This window comes from Anolis carolinensis, chromosome 3 (genome assembly GCF_035594765.1).
Source record: "Anolis carolinensis isolate JA03-04 chromosome 3, rAnoCar3.1.pri, whole genome shotgun sequence".
NCBI classification, from domain to species: domain Eukaryota; kingdom Metazoa; phylum Chordata; class Lepidosauria; order Squamata; family Dactyloidae; genus Anolis; species Anolis carolinensis.
This window is the reverse complement of record NC_085843.1, coordinates 231500904-231521715: the sequence shown is the minus strand read 5'-3', so window position 1 is coordinate 231521715 and position 20812 is coordinate 231500904. Positions and strand designations below refer to the sequence as shown.

Below are 20812 nucleotides of genomic sequence, written 5' to 3'. Positions count from 1 at the left end.
GCTTTTGAAGAGGTTGGGGAAAATAAATAAGTTGTAAAAAACCTAAGAAACCACCAAGCATGCTCTTCTGCAGATTCTCTACTTCTGAAATCAACAGAAGATATAAAGCCACTCCTCTGGAGGATTGCTCTTCTGTGGTTATTGCAAAGGTGTGGAGACAAAGGCATTTTTATCTCAAGTCACAATTTCACCCTGAGAATATTAGATAAGACCACAAATCTGATTGTAGAATTAAAAAATAGTTTTATAACCATATCATCAATGTGGAATTGTCACATGCTTTCAATGTGGAATTGTTCAGAGGAAATCTGCCTTTACCTTCTTCTGAGAGTGAGAGTGTATGACTTGCCCAAGGTCACCCAGTGGGTGCTCTGGTCTCCAGAATCAACCTTCAACACCCAAGCCACTACACCAAACTGGTTGTCATTCAATTTGGATGCAGTTATTGAAAAAAAACCCTGACAACTGGAAACTCAGAAGGATATACAGTAATGCTTTAATTGCCCCTTTATTTCTAGTGAAGTTGCAATGAAATTATATAATTGAGTTTTTCCTCCTCTTCATTTCTTCTTACACCATTTTCCATAAATTTTTCAAGACGGCTTGCTACCATCATTATTTTGTCACAGCACAACTGACAGAAGAGGTGCAAAACTAAAAATTCTTATCACTCTAGTATAAAATCATAATATAGCAAATCTCTCCAAGTAACTCTGCCAGCTCTTTCGTGCCTGCATCATTCAGGAAGCAGGAAAATGCTCATATTAACTGGTTATTACATTTATTCTGTGTGTCCGTGAGAGGCAATTGAAGGCATATAATTCCTCCTGCAAGAATTGCTGACTGGTTAAGAGTTAGATATGAACCAACCTTTTCAGCTGCCTCAACTGGCCATCCCACTTACTACTATTATTTAAGAGGGAACTAAAATAACAATGTGAGAGTCAGTGTAGTCTGAGTGCTTGATTAGGACTTCAGCGGATCAGGGTTGGAATCCTTATTCATCCATAAAACCCACTGGGCGAACTTGAGCAAGTCACATTCTTTCAGCCTCAAAGGAAGGCAATTGCAAACCTCCTCTAAATAAATATAGTAAAAAAAAAAAACCTCCATGAGAGGTTCACTTTGTACAATGTTTTATGCTGATTTTATATTGGAAAACGCCCTGAGTCCCTTTCGGGAGAGAGGGCGGTATACAAATAAACTTTTACTTACTTACTTTGGCCCATTTATATAGGGGCTCTCACATACCAAAGGGTCATTGAGGTTTTATGGCTGGCCCAAGACACACGCTGGTATATTCCAACAGGTTTTATTGTACAGAATACCAGAACCTTCTCTTTGGCCCATTTATATAGGGGCTCTCACATACCAGAGGGTCATTGAGGTTTTATGGATGGCCCAAGACACACGCTGGTAGATTCCAACAGGTTTTATTGTACAGAATACCAAAACCTTCTCTTTGTTTTAGTCAATTGTTTTGTTTTGTTTTTGTTTTTAATTCTTATAGCGTTTTATAGTGTTTTCAGTGTTTTATTGTACAATGTTTTATGATGATTTTATATTGGAAACTGCCCTGAGTCCCTTTCGGGAGAGAGGGCGGTATACAAATAAACTTTTACTTACTTACTTACTTACTTTAGAGTCACCATAACACAACAGCAAAACAAGTGAGTGAAAATTTGCTTTAGATTCCTCTCCATATCAGGAACATCAGCTCCTAAGAAGCACTCAAGTTTCAAATCAAACTGCCCTAGCCGTTATAGTTACACCCTGGAGCAGAAACAGCTCCCAAAGAAAAATGTGAGGGGCAGTTGAAAGAGTTTGTGCTTTAACTTGCATCACACCGGGATTTATTTACTGGATTAAGAGGTTAATCTGAAGTATAAGTAATGTAAAGCAATAAAGAAGCCCTTGGATTATGGACACTCCTCCTTGCCTCCACTTCCAAACGATGGGTTGTAAAATAAATACCAAGGTCCATGAATTGAATAAGTAGGGTTATGAGCACGTTACACTTCAGAACAATGACAGGTTATGCAGAACTGTGGCTTGTAGTTTCAAGCCTAAAGAGGATACTGTCAAGACACAACATATACCCACATCCACATATCCATACCCATATTCACAGAAGGCTATACCATACTAAGTACATTAGTTTTAGAGGGGCCACAATTCCACTAGTAATAGTGGAAGGTTGCAGTCATGTGAATAGTCTTGCAAAATCTACAGACAGGTATAATAAAAGGTGACAACATGCAGTGTATGAATGAATATATGGATCGTCATCATAACATATGGGAATAAATAGAACTTCATATGCATTGCAAATGTCCCTAACTAAGGGGCTCAAATTAGCCCAAGGCAACTTGGAGCGTTCTTTTACCGTTATAGACAACTGTCATCCGAGGCGTGGCATCCAAATCCATAGCAGCCCCTTTAGAGGGATACCCCATTACTGCGACCACAGAAAGTGCCACAAGATAAATGGGTACATTCCTTCTCATTCTTCCGGGTCAGGCAAGGCTGCTGCCCACTGGGCAGCACAGCCCTTTTCTATAATTAAGTTGTAGATTATCAGAAGATCTTCTCACTGATTTCTGCAAATGTCATTGTAGGCCACAGAGTAATTCCTGAAAGACAAAATAGCACATTTAAAAATGAAAAGCATTAAACCACTGCTAAATAATTGAATCTTAAAGGCCAACAGCTTTTCTGAATTCATATACACATTTGCCTCCTAGATCAGGGATAGGGAGCCTTGAGCCCTGGGAATAAAACCACCAAATCTTGAGTCCAGATCTGTATCCTCTAAAGCTATTTCCAGCCTCCTTCCTCATAACATTATTTGTTTGTTTCCCAATTACACATAAGATGGAATTTTCCTAAACAGCTAAAATGCCTCCTCTAAAGCTTAGTTATTGGCAGAAGCCTCATCACACTAGAGCAGGGGTCCCCAAACTAAGGCCTGGGGGCCGGATGCGGCCCTCCAAGGCCATTTACCTGGCCCCCGCCCTCAGTTTTAGACTTAGGCTTGCCCAAAGTCTGAAATGACTTGAAGGCACAACAACAACAATCCTACTTGATAATCTCATTGGCCAGAAGCAGGCCCGCACTTCCCACTGAAATCCTAATAAGTTTACAGTATGTTGGTTTAAATTATTTTTATTTTTAAATATTATATTGTTCTTTCATTTACTAATATTGTAAATGAAATATTGTAAACTAATGATATGGTAATAATATGTCATACAATATAATATTTATTTATTTATTACAGTATTTCTACCCTGCCCTTCTCACCCAAAAGAGGACTCAGGGTGGCTAATAATAATAATAATGCAATATAATAATATTAATTACATATTATATATGAAATGTAATATTACTAATAATATTACAGTATAATGGTATAGTACAATATAGTATTATATAATGCTAATATTGTGCTATGCTAATAATATAATATATTGTATGTATATACAACTTGTAAGCTGCTCTGAATCCCCTTTGGGTTGAGAGAGGGTGGGGTATAAATGTAGTAAATAAATAAATAATTGTTGCTGGGGGGGGGGTTGCACTACAAATAAGACATGTGCAGTGAGCATAGGAATTTGTTTGTTTGTTTTTTTCAAATGATAATTCGGCCCCTCAACAATCTGAGGGACCATGAATTGGCCCTCCGCTTAAAAAGTTTGAGGACCCCTGCACTAGAGCATGGATCCACTTTGAATCTGGTTTCTGCCTCCTGCAGAATTCTGGGGTTTGAAGTTTAGTGAGGCTCAGGACCTCTCCGACTGAGCAATTTAAAACCTCTCCCTAAACTACAAGCCCAAGAATTCTGCAGTAGGCAGAAAATGGATTTAAAGTGGAGCCATACTCTAGTGTGATGAGGTCTGACTTCAGTCTGATCTACCACTAGAACACTCCCCTTTCCCAACACAAATTTCCATAAAATTGAATTATGTCCTTAGCCTGAGAGGAGATCACTATCCTTGCCATAGACTTATCATCAGTACAGAAAAATGCAAAAATCTGATGCCATCAAAATCCAACTATCCAAAAGGGCAAAGAAAATATACAGATGCATCTGAATCTAAGGACCCGCAGTGCTGTCTACTCAATCACTTTGATTTTGCCCTTCAAGTTTCCCCAAACTGGAAAGTAATAGGTGTTGGGTGTTGTAGATGTAAATAAATAGAAGCTTTACCACGGCTTCCGAAACAAAGTTTACCCTGCAATGTAATAACGTGCCACTCAGGTTTGTGAAATAAGTAACAGTAACTTTACTTCAGTTCAATAGGGCAAACAAAGTAACAATATATACGGTAGTCTCTCTGGCTTCTTACAGAGAACAGAGGGAATAAACAGTCCTTTTAGAATAGTCTTTAAATATGCCTCATTGCCTTAGAAATGATAAGGCTTCAGAGAGTCGGCAGCCATTAATTCCCTAGCTGTTACCTCTTCACTCTCTGAGGTAAAAGTGCCAGCTCAAACCGTTTCTCTCAGCAGCAAGCCAGAGACAGTAGCCAATCAGAATGTTGGCTCCTGGTATGCTTAGCCAATCAGCTGCTGCCACATGTCTTTTCAGTCAACCCATTACATCATGATGCCTTTTACAAATCCCCACAATAGGCTGCGATCTTGCTTTAGCCCAACATGATTTTTGCTTTCACTTCAATTTCCTAGCATTTCTGGATATTGACTTGCATCTCAAACCTCTTCCTACTCTTTCGACATGACAAATACCCTGTCATTCTTCTATCCCCTTCAGCCTCATAATACTGAAGCCTGCACCATATATTATGTTACAGTCCTTGGTTGTACTAATCGTTGTACTATTTTCCTTCTGCTTCGTTTTAGACAGTATACCACCAGTTGCCAACTAATGCGTTATATGTAGGAAATTGTCTTGAATGTCTGTACAATCCAAGATCTTTTAAAGGCAGAGATTGTTTGCCTTTCCCCACTCTGCAAAATGCCCTCATTAAATGCCAGCCTGCAAACAAACAGATTTAAAAACCCTTCTAGATTCTCCAGGGATGAATTCTGCATGTTACAGAAACACAAAACTGCTCAGCTACAGCAGCCACAGAAATAGCATTATGGCTTTAGTTAGCAATTCGGACTGCATCATTAAATAGCATGTATTAAACATTTGAGTCTAAATGTTTTTGGGGGGCAGAAGAAAAACAACCCCATGCTAATTGTGATTTATTTTAATCATCAAGAATTTTATTCAACACACTAAAACCTCTCAGCACAATGTGGAGAGTGCTTAAATGAATGCTCTACTGATATGATGTTTTTCATTTTTACGCCTTGCAACATCAGTGTTTTTATATGAACTCACACAAAAATTGTTTATTTCATCTAAACCGTCCTATTCAGTAGGGCTTGATCTACAACTTCTATTAGGGTTTACCATGTAGCTCACTAGTCTATCCTAGTTACAACTTCTCTTTGACATTTTTACAAAGCACTTCAGACATACCACCTCAGTAAACACCCATCCTGTAAAACAGGCTGGTATTCTCATCTTCATATGGTATATAGAGGGCAGAAGATGTAAATCACAAACTTTATAATTTACAGCCTTGGCCATTATGTCACTTTACCTTTGAGAGTAGCACACCGTCCCAAGGTATAATCGCACTTGGAATGCAAGATAAATGTTCTAAAGAGGCACCTTTTATTTGGAATTCCGAAATATGCCAACATGGATTTTAAAATATGTTTATTCTGTGTGTGTGCGTGGAGATAAACACACACACTTTGAGCATTCCTTTTCCAGAATTCCAAAATCTGAAATACCCCAAAATTGTTTAGATGGGTGGTTGAGACAGTGAAACTTTTGCTTTCTGATGGACCACTGTACACAAACTTTACTTCAAGCACAAGATTATTTACTATATTGGATAAAATTACCTTCAGGCTATGTGTATAAGGCATGTATAAAACACTAGCTTTGCCAAGCCATGTGTTGCTATGGCTTATGGGAATCATTTGTTGGCCAGGTGGAACCACTGTAACATAATATATGGTGCAGGCTTCAGTATGGTTGGAACCACCTGGCCAACAAATGAGGTGCAGCCTCAAAGCCTGGCTGTTTTCTTCTTATGGGAATCCTTGTTTGGTGAGCTGGAATACAGTGAATAGTCTCGGTGCGGCAGGTATGAATGCTGGAATCAGTCACCTTGATTAGCATGTAATGGCCTTGCAGCTTCATAGCATGGCTGGTTCCTCCCTGGGGGGATCCTTTTTTGGGAGGTGTTAGCTGGCCCAGATTGTTTCCTGTCAGGAATTCCCCTGTTTTCAGAGTGTTGTTCTTTATGTACTGTTCTGGTTTTTTTTAATAGTGGGAATCAAGTTTTGTGCATATATTTGTGTATATTTTATCTGTAATTACCAAGCATTTGCTAACTTGGGCCCTCTTGGTGTTTTGGACTTCAACTCTCACAATTCCGGCTGTTAGGAATTGTGTGAATTGAAGTCCGAAACACCAAGAGGGCCTAAGTTTGTCCATGCCTGGTCTATATTATAATGTTATGCGAGACAGTAGGGGCTTGCGGCATCTTGTTGGGCCCTCCGGGTCTTTTGGACTTCAACTCCCACGATGCCTAACAGGAGGTAGGCATTTATGGCCTTGCAGCTTCAAAGCCTGGCTGCTTCCTGCCTGGGGGGAATCTTTTGTTGGGAGGTGCTAGCTGGCCCTGGTTGTTTCCTGCCTGGAATTCCTGTTTTCAGAATGTGGGTCTTTATTGACTGTCCTGGTTTTAGAGTCTTTTAATGGTGGGAGGCAAGTTTTGTTCATTTACAATGGATTTCCGTAGGTAGGAACCAGCCAGGCAAGTGTGGTTTATATACCTGTGGAATAATGTCCTGGGTGGGAGAAAGCACTCTTTTCTGTTGGAAGCAAGAATGAATGTTGTAATTTGCATGTAATGGCCTTGCAGCTTCATAGCGTGGCTGCTTCCTCCCTCGGGGAATCCTTTTTTGGGAGGTGTTTGCTGGCCAAGATTGTTTCCTGTCAGGAATTCCCCTGTTTTCAGAATGTTGTTCTGTATTCACTGTCCTAGTTTTAGAGTCTTTTAATGGTGGAAGCCAGGTTTTGTGCATATATTCATGTATATTTTATCTGCAATTACCAGGCATGGGCTAACTTGGGCCCTATTGGTGCTTTGAACTTCAACTCCCACAATTCTGGCTGTTAGGAATTGTGGGAGTTGAAGTCCAAAACACCAAGAGGGCCTAAGTTTGCCCATGCCTGGTATATATTATAATGTTATGTGAGACAGTAGGGGCTTGCGGCATCTTGTTGGGCGCGCTAGGTGTTTTGGACTTCAACTCCCACAATTCCTAACAGCTGGTAGTTAGGGATTGTGGGAGTTGAAGTCCCAAACTCCTAGAGGGCCCAAGTTTGTGTGAGGGATTTTGGTGGCCATTTCTGAAGGCAGGGTCTCTCTTTGCCTGCCCTCATTTGGGAGTCTGTTCAAGCTTTCTTTTGCCTGCTGACCTCTGAGGGCGGAGAGAGCAAGGGAAAGAGAAGGAAGGGCTTTTGTCTCCCCTCCCCCCCCCCCCCGCTCTCGCCGGACTTGCTTCTCTTTCTTTCCTCCTCTCCGGAGCAATGGAGGCCACAGAGGGAAGGACGGACAGGAGGAAGAAGGAAGGATGGTGGATGCTTTTTCCTGAGGGGTAAGGCGCCTGGGACGTCGTGGCCACTCGTAATCCGCTTTCGAGGCCAGGACAGTAACAGTTTTAACTGCTCCCTTGGGCTTCAGGCAGTGTTGCATCAGCCTCGGAGCGATGTATTTGTTTCTTGGGGGGGGACTGCTCGACACATGCGCAGAATGCAGTATTGCGTTTTTGGGTTTTTTCTGTCATTTCCACGTAATATGGAATTTTTTTAAAATGTAAAAACACAGACCAGATGACTATGTCTTTTTTTGCCAAATTTGGTGTTATTTGCTCCAGTAGTTTTGCTGTTTAAGTTAGGGGAAAAACGGTCAGAACATTTATATATATACTAGCTGTGCCCGGCCATGCGTTGCTGTGGCTTAGTCTGGTGGTGTTGGTCAGTCTACATTAGGTTGTATTTATGCTGTGACCTCCACCCTTCTTTATACTCACATTAGTAGTAGTAGTATTTGAAGTCTGTTACCTTCTTCAATTTTTGTGTTGATTGATAATTGCTTGAGATCCCTGTTGTCTTTGGTTTGTTGTTAATCGTGATGTCTGATTCTGCTGAGTGTGGTTTACATGTTATTGTGGTACAATAATCTTTTTTTTTTTTTGCCTGTGTAGGTGTTTATTATTGTTGTTGTTGTAGTGGTCATGAAGGCTGGATAAGTTAGATGCTACTGTATTGTTTTTTGGAGGCCCAGTGTAGCACTGACTGGCCTCTCAGCCTCAGTGTCTGGCTGCTTCTTGCCTGTGATGGTGTTGATTCTTATTGTTGTTGTTGTCATTGTTATTATTGGAATTGTTTTTTTGGAGGCCAAGTGTGAATGTAGGGATTGGGGAGGTGGATGAGCACTGAACTGCTTTGTAGACTCAGTGCATGGCTGATTGTTGCCTGTGTAGGTGTTTATTATTAGTGGGTGAGTGGATGGATAGATGAATGGATGGATAGATAGAGTAGGTGTTCTCCTTGTTTCCTTTATTCCTATGCTGTTCCCTTTCTCTGCTCCGATCCTGAGCTCGCTGATAAGAACACACTGGTCAGAAAGGAGGGTAAATATAACCGGATCAATGGTCTTTCTCTCCCTTTTGCTCTTGGCCTTCCGGGCAGAGAGGGAGGGCTCTTGTCCTTGGCGTTCCTTCCCTTCCCTTCCCTCCCTCCTTCCTTCATTCTATCCATCCCAGCCTTTCCTGCCTGTGGAGCCATGGAACTGGGTCAATGGGTTGGATGGCAGGGAAAGGGAGAAGGAAGAGGCCTGTAATTGAAATGCATGGACTCCATGCCATGGGGTGCTGGAATTTGTAGTTTGCATCCAGTCCAACCCCTTTCTTTCTTTTTGTCATGGAGGAAGAACCCACCCAAACCTCTCAGACAGATGGCCATACGGTTTAGTTGTGTTGTTATAGTCACAATGCGTTGTTGTGAGTTTTTTGGGTCCAGATTGTGGTTTTGTGGTGTGGTTGTGTTCTTACAACCGGGAGGCAAGGCTTTTGCGTTGTGTTGTCAAATTTTGTATTTCTGGGGCGTTTAGTTGTGTGCCAAGTTTCGTATTTCTGGGGCGTTTAGTTGTGGTGTTATAGTCACGATGCATTGTTATGAGTTTTGTGGGTCCAGATTGTGTTTTGTGGTGTGATTTTGTTGTTACAACTGGGAGGCAAAGCTTTTGCGTTGTTTTGCGAGGTTTCGTATTTCTGGGGCGTTCAGTTGTGTTGTTATAGTCATGATGCGTTGTTGTGAATTTTGTGGGTCTGGATTGTGGTTTTGTGGTGTGATTGTGTTGTTACAACCGGGAGGCAAGGCTTTTGCGTTGTTTTGTCAAATTTTGTATTTCTGGGGTGTTTAGTTGTGTTGCTATAGTCATGATGCGTTGTTGTGAGTTTTGTGGGTCCGGATTGTGGTTTTGTGGTGTGGTTGTGTTGTTACAACTGGGAGGAAAGGCTTTTGCGTTGTGTTGTGAAGTTTTGTATTTCTGGGGCATTTAGTTGTGTGCCAAGTTTCTTATTTCTGTGGCGTTTAGTTGTGTTGTTATAGTCACGATGCTTTGTTGTGAGTTTTGTGCATCCGGATTGTGGTTTTGTGGTGTGGTTGTGTTGTTACAACTGGGAGGCAAGGCTTTTGCGTTGTGTTGTCAAGTTTTGTATTTCTGGGGAATTTAGTTGTGTGTCAAGTTTCGTATTTCTGTGGCGTTTAGTTGTGTTGTTATAGTCACGATGCATTGTTGTGAGTTTTATGGGTCCGGATTGTGGTTTTGTGGTGTGGTTGTGTTGTTGTAACCGGGAGGCAAGGCTTTTGCATTGTGTTGCCAAGTTTCGTATTTCTGGGATGTTTAGTTTTGTTGTTATAGTCACTGCGCCCGCAACTTTATCCTTTTATATATATAGATAGATATAGATAGATAGATAGATAGATAGATAGATAGATAGATAGATAGATAGATAGATGATAGATAGATAGATAGATGGAGTCCTCGTGGACAACAAGTTAAACATAAGCCAACAATGTGATGAGGAAAGAAAAAAAGCTAATGGGATTTTGGCCTGTATAAATAGGCGTATAGTGTCGTGCTACCCTTCTATTCCGCCTTGGTCAGACCACACCTGGAATACTGTGTCCAATTCTGGGCACCACAATTGAAGGGAGATGTTGATAAGCTGGAATGTGTCCAGAGGAGGGAGACTAAAATGATCAAGGGTCTGGAGGACAAGCCCTATGAGGAGAGGCTTAAAGAGCTGGGCATGTTTAGCCTGCAGAAGAGAAGGCTGAGAGGAGGGAGCAAGCTTGTTTTCTGCTGCCCTGAGGACTAGGATATGGAACAATGGCTTCAAACTACAGGAAAGGAGATTCCACGTGAACATGAGGAAGAACTTCCTAACTATGAGAGCTGTTCAGCAGTGGAACTCTCTGCCCCGGAGTGTGGTGGAGGCTCTTTCTTTGGAGGCTTTTAAGCAGAGGCTGGATGGACATCAGTTAGGAGTGCACTTTTCCTGCTTCTTGGCAGAGGGTTGAACTGGATGGCCCAAGAGGTCTTTTCCAACTCTATGATTCTATAAATGAATTTTGTGTTTAGACTTGGGTCCCATCTCCATTTGGAATACCTGCAAATACAGGTGTTTAAATGTTTGAAAAAAAAAATCTAAAATTCAACCCACTTCTTGTCCAAAGCACTTTGAACAAGGGATATTTAGAATGATTGGTGTAGTGGCTCTGCATCCTATCTCACTTCATGCCACAATGTATTTCAATGGCCTATAGCAGTCATTGTTGAAGGTGGACCCTGATGGAAATTGTCTTTCAGCAGAGCTGAAATGGCCCTGTTTCCAATTTAATTGCATTCAATTACAGCCAAGTTAGGTCAAGTAAGGTAAAGGTAAAGGTTTCCCCTGACGTTAAGTCCAGTCGTGTTCGACTCTGGGGGTTGGTGCTCATCTCCATTTCTAAGCCGAAGAGCCGGCATTGTCCATAGACACCTCCAAAGTCATGTGGCCGGCTTGACTGCGTGGAGCGCCATTACCTTCCCGCCGGAGCGATACTTATTGATCTACTCACATTTGCCTGTTTTCGAACTGCTAGGTTGGCAGGAGCTGGGTGCTCATTCCGCTCCCGGGATTTGAACCTGGGACCTTTTGGTCCGCAAGTTCAGCAGCTCAGCACTTTAACACACTGTGCCACCAGGGGCCCCCAAGTAAAGCTATTTGTATATATGCACCGCACAGTTTTATTAAATATCATGGTTTTATGGAATCCTGGGATATTATGTGTTATGTTGATGTTCTACCTTGAACCATGGGCTGGATTAATGAATTTCAAGCCTCTTCTAGCTCTGTAGTCCTTCTCACATAAAACCAAACACCCAAAATATTCATCCAGCCAATCCTGCTAATGCCTACAATATTAGTACATTTGGTTTTAATCCAGAAAGACAAATAAAGGATTGAAAGAAGTGATTATGTCAATATGCAGATAAAACAATGTAGAATTGTTGAAAGGCCACAAAAGAAACCAAAATGAAAAGCAGCACTTGTAGATGTTGAAGTGTCTTTTGTTATTATTACTATTGTGTGCCTTCACATAATTTCTAACTTATGGCAACCCGAAGTGATGTATTATGAGGTTTTCTTGGCAGAATTTACTCAGAAGGCGTTTTCCTTTGCTTTCTTCTGAGGCTGAGAGTGAGTGACTTGCCCAAGGTCACCCAATGGGCTTCCATGGCCAAGCAAGGATTGAGCTCTGGTCTCCCAGTGTCCAGATCTAACACTCCATTATAGTGCTCTGGCTTTGAGGAATCTTTTACCAAAAAGCATTTGCGGTGTGGGTTGTTGTAGGAAAGGGATTATTACCACAGGTCTGCTTCACCTACCCAACAAACTGAAAGAGTAACACTGACTATGTTACTGAATAAGAGATTCCCAATTTTGAATATTTCCCTCCATGCAGTGCAGGAAGGAGGTTGAGCTTGAACCTTTCTTTCCTGACTAGTTGTTTCTTGTTATCCTTCCTTCACATATAAGAGTGAATTTATTTTATTTTAGTGTTCTAAAACAGTATTTCCCAGCACATACATTGCAGTATTTATTACACTGTCCACTATTTCACCTTAAGAAGGTGAGGCTGGTGAGCAGCCAGCTGCAGCCAGCTGCAACAAACCACTCTGACCAAGAGGTCATGAGTTCGAGGTCAGCTCGGAGCCTGCGTTTGTCTTTGTCTTTGTTCTATGTTAAGGCATTGAATGTTTGCCTTATATGTGTAATGTGATCTGCCCTGAGTCCCCTTCGGGGTGAGAAGGGTGGAATATAAATATTGTAAAATAAAATAAAATAAAAAATAAATTATCATCTCTTTCCGAGCCTTTTTGGGGCTTTATCAAACAAAATCCCACTGATGTGAGACCATCAACACACATACACAAGTGTGAAAAGGCCCCTTCTTGGCTTACACTTGAGTGAGGGCCAGCTTATATTCGGGCCAGTTTATACTAAAGTATATAGGTAATCAGAGTTGGACAGTCTTATCTTATTAAAGTATTATTGTCTTAAATTACAGTTTTATGTAAATATTCAAAAACATTTAATCTACTGATGCCTCAATTAATGTAATTTTATTGGTATCTGTTTTTGTTTTTATTTTTGAAATTTGCCAGTAGCTGTTGCATTTCCCACCCTCATCTTTTACTTGAGTCAATAAGTTTTCCCAGTTTTTGAGGTAAAATGAGGTGCCTTGGCTTATATTCGGGTAGGCTTATACTTGAGTATATACAGTACACAAAAAACAAACCAACTGAATCTTTTTCATACTTTTTGCCAAGATTGTTGTACTACAAGCAGTTCCTTCACTTTGTAGTCTAGGATCACACTGGGGAACAAGTCTTAAGTTGAACAGCAAAAAACATAGTAAACAATAAGGCAGTATTTCAGGTCAGAAATATCCTATTAGAGTTGGTTAAAGTGCTGTTGTCTAGGTGCTGTTGGACATAAACTCCCATCAGCCCAGCCAATATCACCAATCGTAGGAAATTCTAGAAACCGACATCTTAAGAGCCGACATCTCAAGAATAGTTCTGTTGTCATCCAGTAACAATGACGTCTCCCAAAAAAAGAGCTTTGGCATACTTATTATATGTGCAGATGAATTGGGATGGAGAAGAATAGCAATGGAAGAAGAAGAACTTTGACATACAAAAAGGCATAGATTTTCTGCACCATGAAAATGCTGCTGTTTAGCCCAGGATAGCCCCACTGAGCTCTCCAATCCATTAAATGATAAATAGGACAGAATGAAGGGGTTTTCTTCTTCTACTATACAGAATTTATTATTTTAAAAAGCTTTGAAGTTATTCATAGCTCAAGAGCTGGAAGAAATCTGGAAGCTCTTTCGGTGACATAATGACACTTACAAATTTTGTGACACTGCAGTTATGCAAAAGCCTAACTAATCTTATGCTCATGGCCACGGAATTTCAAAAGAAAAGCCAACTGTATGAAAATCAAGCTACATTTCTAAGCTTTGCCGGCATTAATAAGCAAGAAAAGCCTGAAAGTAAATGTAAAACCACTCCAAATGAATAAATGCAAAATCACTCTAAATGAGAAGCTGATTGTAATCAATAACTGACATGACTGGCGAACATAATAAGCAAAGTAGATGGCCTCATGCTTGGTCAAGGAAGGAGCCTTGATCTTCTATACCCCCAGCTGAAAAACTGGATTGTATTTCCAATAGTGAATCTGAGACTAGTGGGCAGTAACTTTGGAACTCAAATTCTTCCTCTGAGTTCAGTTAACCCGAGGGATCAAACACTGTCCATTTCTCCGTGTCTCCACAATGGTGCAAGGTGAATATCAAGTGGGAAGTCATAGAAAGAAGATACATTCACCTTCAAATCAAGGAGTTGGTCCTTCAGGGCTGAACCCTTTTTCAAGAAGAGTCGTGTCTTGGATATTCCTCAAACAAAAGTTCCCATTCAACTTTTGTTGGAGCAAATTTCACACGAGGAGCTTTCCAGGGTGCTGACTTATCTTTTGGGTACAGTGGGCCCTTGGTATTCACTCCAAGACCTCTGTGGATACCAAAATCTGTGGAAAATTAAGTCCCATATATTTATTTCTCGTGTCAGAAGTGAACCAAGAGTTACAAGTTGTAATATATTTGAAAACACAAAGTTAAAAAAAAAACTTGGCATTATACTAAATGTCCTTTGACCAGTAGTTTGCCACTTGGAGTGCCTCTGGTGTTGCTATAAGAAGGTCCTCCATTGTGCATGTGGCAGGGCTTAGACTGCATCGTAGTAGGTGGTCTGCGGTTTGCTCTTCTCCACACTCGCATGTTGTGGACTCCATTTTGTAGCCCCATTTCTTAAGGTTGGCTCTGCATCTCATGGTGCCCGGGCCAAGTTGCCCAGTCTTCTGTGTGCCCACGAGAGAGTCTCTCATCCGGCATCAGACATTGATTGAGGTTCTAGGTTTTAGCCTGACAATTTTGGACTCTCACTTGCTGAGGTGTTCCTGAGACTATCTCTGTAGATTTTAGAAAACTATTTCTTGATGTAAAGCGTTGCAGTGCTGGCTGATACCTGAACAGGGGGTGGGCTGGAGATGTCAATGCCATGGTCCTTTCATGCGGGCTGCTACTTCCCGGCAGATATCAGGTGGTGCAATGCCAGCAAAATAATAGAATTTCTCCAGTGGTGTGAGACATAGACATCCTGTGGTAATGTGGCATGTCTCATTAGGAGCCACATGCACTGTTTTAACGAGATGAGATGTATTCCACACTGGGCATGCATATTCAGCAGCAGAGTAGCAAAGCGTAAGGAGAGATGTCTTCACTGTATCTGGTTGTGATCCCCAGATTGTGCCAGTCAGCTTTTGTATGATGTTATTTCTAGTGCCCACTTTTTGCTTGATAGTCAAAAATCCCATTATATACAATGATATATAAAATGCCAATATCAAGATTTGCTATTTGGAATTTAATTTTGTAAAGTTGTGGATGTTCTGGCTAAGAATTCTAAATATCCCTACCCAAACTGCCAATCCCAAGACTCCATAGGACAGAAAAATGGAAGTTGAAGTACAATTAAAAACACATGAATGGGATACAACTCATTTCAGACAGAGACAGGCTGCAGAGAGTGTATGCGAGTTCCTAAATTCAATGAAGATTGCATGAAGAGAAGAATTTGGAAACTACCATAGTTATGTAAAACAACTGAGCCTCCTTATTCTATGTTTAACCCAAACATATTATGGGTGTCAGTGCAAGGGGGAGACCTAGTTGTCAAAGCGTGCATCTACACTGTAGAATTAATACATTTTGACACTACTTTAACTCAATGCTATGGAGTGACAGGAGTTGTACGTAGTTTGGTGAGGCATCAGAACTCTTCAGCAGAGAAGGCCAACAAAACTATACTTCCATAGCACTGAGTAAGGGCAGTTAAAGTGGTGTCAAACTGCATCAATTCTACAGTGTACCCATAGTATCCAACAATAAAAAGAAATTCAATCATCTATGCAAGGGGACATGAGAGAAGCCACCCAGCAGGATGGTAATACATCTGGGAGTCCCATGGGCAATGTCTCTGTAGACAGACAATTCTCTCACACCAGAAGCAATTTGCAGTATGTTCTCAAGTCGCTTCTGACAGACACAAAAATCTATGCAAAGAGAAGGAATGTGCTTCCCACTTCACTAATTTAACAGGAATGGGGAATCGCATTGCCTTCTTCACTTCTCTAGACAACAGCACCCATCATTCCTCACAATACATGGATTATCCAACATTGAGTGGGTCACATGACTCCCATACCTGACTTAGGCTGAAGCTGAAAGACAGACAAACCACTGGAAGCTATACCCATGGAGATAATCCTTTAGAAATATACAGCTCAGGCACAAAATTACAGAGGAAAATCCCACATAGATTTACAATTTTTGCAGCTCTGCTCTAGACTGTAATGGTCGCAAGCAACTTCAGCCTCAAGCAATCTTCAGACTGAATGCACACTTGGAAAGAAGGGTTTAAAACATATCAATATATAGCTGTGGAGTGGCAAAGGCTACAGTGCAGACCTACTGCAAAAGTCTGCTTATTAAAAAGTTGGTGTACATTTAGCTTTTAGTTCAACTTTGGTGCAGGCTTCATTTTAGATAAATATATGCAGCTTACAAGTTAATGTTCAGGAACAAATTCCACACCAAGTTATAAATCTGAAGTAGAAATTGAACATATAAATCATGAGGAGCACAAACTGAAGTAGGCTTATAGCAAGTTGAGCCCAGAGGGATTCCAACTAAATTTTCTCCTTAATCCCCAACCGCTGTGTACATGCCATTCCTCTCAATTTTCAGAGTGCCTAACTGATCTAGATTTTTCTTCACTGAAGTCCTGTACAGTCCAGTGGTTGAACTACACATTCAGCTGAGGAAGCATCTTTGTCCTAGTGACACAAGCAACAAAAAATTAAGCAAACGGTAAAGTGTAACACCTGTGCAAAAGGACAGAGACGGGAGTACTGGACTCCACTCCCAGACATACCTTCTAAGGAAGGAAGGCAGGCAGAAAGTTGGGTTGCTGTGAATTTTCCAGGCTGTAACAGCCATGTTTCAGAAGTATTCTCTCCTGACATTTCGCCCACATCCATGGCAGGCATCCTCAGAGGTTGTGAGGTCTATTGGAAACTAGGCAAGTGTAATTTATATATCTGTGGAAGGTCCAGGGTAGGAGAAAGACCTCTTGTGTATTGGAGGCAAGTGTGAATGTTGCAATTAATCACCTTGATTAGCATTGAAAAGCCTTGCAGTTTCAAAACTTGGCTGATTCCTGCCTAGGGGAAACCTTTGTTGGGAGGTGATTAGTGTTGGAGGTTGTAGATGTAAATAAAAATAAGCTTTACCATGGCTTCTGAACCAAAGTTTACCCTGCAGTGTAATAACGTGCCACTCAGGCTTGTGAAATAAGCAATAGTAACTTTACTTCCGTTCAATAGGTCAAACAGAGCAACAGTATATATAGTAGCCTCTCTGATTTCTTACAGAGAACAGAAGGAATAAAAAGTCTTTTCAATACTGTCTTTAAATATGCCTTATTGCCTTAAAAATGATCAGGCTTCAGAGTCGGCAGCCATTAATTCCCTAGCTGTTACCTCTTTGCTCTCTGAGGTAAAAGTGCCAGCTCAAACCATTTCTCTCAGCAGCAAGCCAGAGAAAGTAGCCAATCAGAATGTGGCTCCTGGCACGCTTAGCCAATCAGCTGCTGACACATGTCTTTCCAGTCAACCCATTGCATCATGGTGCCTTTTACAAATCCCTACAATTAGCTAGCCCTGAAAGTTTCATGTTTGGAATTCCCCTGTTTCCGAGTGCAGTTCTTTATTTACTATCCTGATTTTAGACATTTTAATACTGGTAGCCAGAAAGTTGATAAAACAGTGGATAAGGTCTTTTGTGATATGATATCAGAATGCCATTGCCAAGATCATTGGTCCTATGCTGTCACAGAGAACAAGTCTTCAAAAAAGGATGACAAGACTCTACAAAAGATTAAAAGTAATGACCTTTTAGAGATGTTACTTTCCTTAAAGGGAAAGTATAATAGAATATTATAATGACTTTAATACAGGACTGTGATATGACCACAGTTGGAATACAGAGTAGAGAGAGAAAGCGAAAGAGACAGGGAGAGGTAAGGAAGAAGTGTCCATAAACAAACTGTAGAGTTTGTTACCTTGAGATACAATGACAACAATCAACTTCAACCAATTTAGAATATGAAAGAACAAGGTTATGAACAATAAATCGTCACAAGAAATATATGTTACTTTCTTCACTACTGGAAGCATCAGGATTCTGAATTCATGTTGCTTAGGAGCATGAACAAGAAGATGCTTTATGCTCATGTCTTCTATGTGGCCTTCCTATAGGCAAGTGATTAATAACTATGGGAAATAGGATGCTGGACCACGCAGGTCTTTCGACTGACTAAGCAGGGCTCTAATATCATCATGTGGAGCTAATCTAATTCTATGTCTAAAATAGAGGCACTGTACTTCCAGTGCCTAAGAAAAAACTATATAAAACCCTATTTATTGTAGTAGCAGATACAGTAGAGTCTCACTTATCCAAGCCTCGCTTATCCAAGCTTCTGGATTATCCAAGCCATTTTTGTAGTCAATGTTTTCAATATATCGTGATATTTTGGTGCTAAATTTGTAAATACAGTAATTACAACATAACATTACTGCATATTGAACTACTTTTTCTGTCAAATTTGTTGTATAACATGATGTTTTGGTGCTTAATTTGTAAAATCATAACCTATTTTGATGTTTAATAGGCTTTTCCTTAAACTTGGAATTTTTAAAGGAAACTCACTGAAGTTGAAAAACTGAGTGCAAAAACCCTGCTTGGCCCCAGGTTTCACCACATGTGAAACCAAATGTGAAGGAGAAGAAAAACTTCAGGTATATGCCTTTATATTTAGCTTTTCCTCTTAGTGGCCTTTGACACCATCCAACTATAGCATTACGGTTCCAATGTAATTGCTCTTGAATCTTGCAACTGTCAGTTGAGAGAAGGAAATTTAAAAGTCTCAACCAGATATCTGTAGTGCCTCACCACTACTGGCGAAATGGGTTAAACCCTTGTGCCAGTAGGACTGCTGACCGACAGGTCGGTGGTTTGAATCCGTGGAGAGCGGGTGAGCTCCCTCTGTCAGCTCCAACTCCCCATGCAGGGACATAAGTGAAGCCTCCACAAGGATGGTAAAACATCAAAACATCCGGGCGTCCCCTGGGCAACGTCTTTGCGGACAGCCAATTCTATCACACCAGAAGCGACTTGCAGATTCTCAAGGCACTCCTGACACGGAAAAAAAACCCAACAAATTACAAAGCCCTAGATTCCATTGCAATTAAAGTAAAATTATAATTCTATAGATGTGTAGTTTGAAAGGGGCCATAGAAAGCAAAATAGCAAATCCATCTAGGTGTTTTCCAACTTCATTTCTCTTGGTTCAAAATGAACAAAATAATCTATGAGTTATGCCAGAGTTGAACAGATGCTGCTAGGAACCCACACAAAGATAGAACAGACGCTTCTATTTGACAACATGGAGTATTTTTCAAGTCAGAGAGAATTCATGATTTCCTGATGGTTTTTTGGCAGCTCTGAAATGCTCCCCAAGATGCCAATTCACAAAAGAGCCCCTCTTCATCCCACTCATTTTTATGAAGCTAGGATTTGCCAAGCAATGACTATTACTGGCTTATGTTCTCTATCATTCTCTATCATTCAAATAAACAGTAAGCTGGAGATGCACACATGACAAGCACAGATAAGCTTTTTATTTTGTTTTATTCAAACCACAAGGGCATTGAATAGTATATCTCATTCCACATACCACAGGGCATTGAATAGTATATCTCATTCCATATACCATCATCTGTGGTATATGCATACCACAGATGAGCTCTACTGGAATCTGTATCTTCTCAATCAGTCTTCCATATGGTCCTTAACATTTCCACTCAGGTGGCATGCGGCTCGAGGAGGACACCCCAAAATTGTACATTTTCTTAATAGGAACAACAACAACAACTTTATTCTTCTATCCCGCCCCATCTCCCCAAGGGGACTCAGGGCGGCTTACATGGGGACCAAGCCTAGTAAGACAGAAATAAAATATGTCAACATAAAATACATTGTAGTTACAATGAATTAGCACATAAAAAACATATAAGACATGATAAAAAAATAACAACAACCAATAACCAATAGCCGAGCGCTATGGGCGTTACAAGGAAATCCCCTTTTACCAGAGTTGCAGGGATCCTCAGATCAAGTGAGGGAGGAAGCATCCAACACTACACAGAAAACAGACTATATTTTTACATACATAATACTAAGACATATATAACATTGAGCTCAAGCCATTCTCTAGCCATGGTAAGGGAGCCAGAAGAGGCACATTTTAATGTAGTGAGTAGTGACCTCCAGTCAGATGAGTCCGAGAGTCCTTTTCCGCATCATAGCCAAATGTTAACAGCTGTTCTGTATGAAGGAAAAGTCTACAGGCAGTTCCAAAGTTACAAACAACTCATCGTTACAAACGAGAATGAAACAACAAGAAGTGAGAGAAATCTATCCCTAGGAAGGAAAATTCACCCCTGAAAGTGTCATTATGGGGAAGACGTGTCTCCACTGAAGCTTTATCACCAAGCCTTGCTTCTACAACAAGCTAAATTTTGCAAAATCCAACGATCACAGACAGAAAGTGAAGTAAAATTTCCTGAACAGGGACACAGACAGCAAAACAAACACCACAGGGGTGTTTGACTGGAGTCACGCTAAAAAAATGTAACTGTTCCAACTTATATATAAATTCAGCTTAAGAATAAACCTACAGAACCTATCTTGTTCGTAACTTGGGGACTGCCTGTACTTGGAGGATTAGGGACCTTGTTTGATATGTTTAACATTAGATTGACAGGGGGAAAATATGAAGGCTAGAAATAGACTGTGGGAATGATTTTTTTCTCTATAGCTAAATTACATGTACAGCTCATAGCTATGAAGGGAAATGGGTCACACTCGTGCACTTTATTTGTGTTTGTTTGCTTCTGGACTATATAATCC

The 20812-nt window shown here is 40.7% G+C and overlaps 1 protein-coding gene across 6 annotated transcripts in view; it reads right to left on the bottom strand.

Moving 5' to 3' along the window:
• sema4g (semaphorin 4G) overlaps positions 1–20812 on the bottom strand; it is a 170870-nt gene that overhangs the window by 99725 nt on the left and 50333 nt on the right. For all 6 annotated transcript variants that reach the window (XM_008106541.3, XM_008106547.3, XM_062976328.1 and 3 more), the window contains one exon: positions 2387–2633. In XM_008106541.3, coding sequence (XP_008104748.1) covers positions 2387–2507 — 121 coding nt within the window. In that variant the 5' untranslated portion in view covers positions 2508–2633. The remainder of the gene's footprint in view (positions 1–2386; positions 2634–20812) is intronic.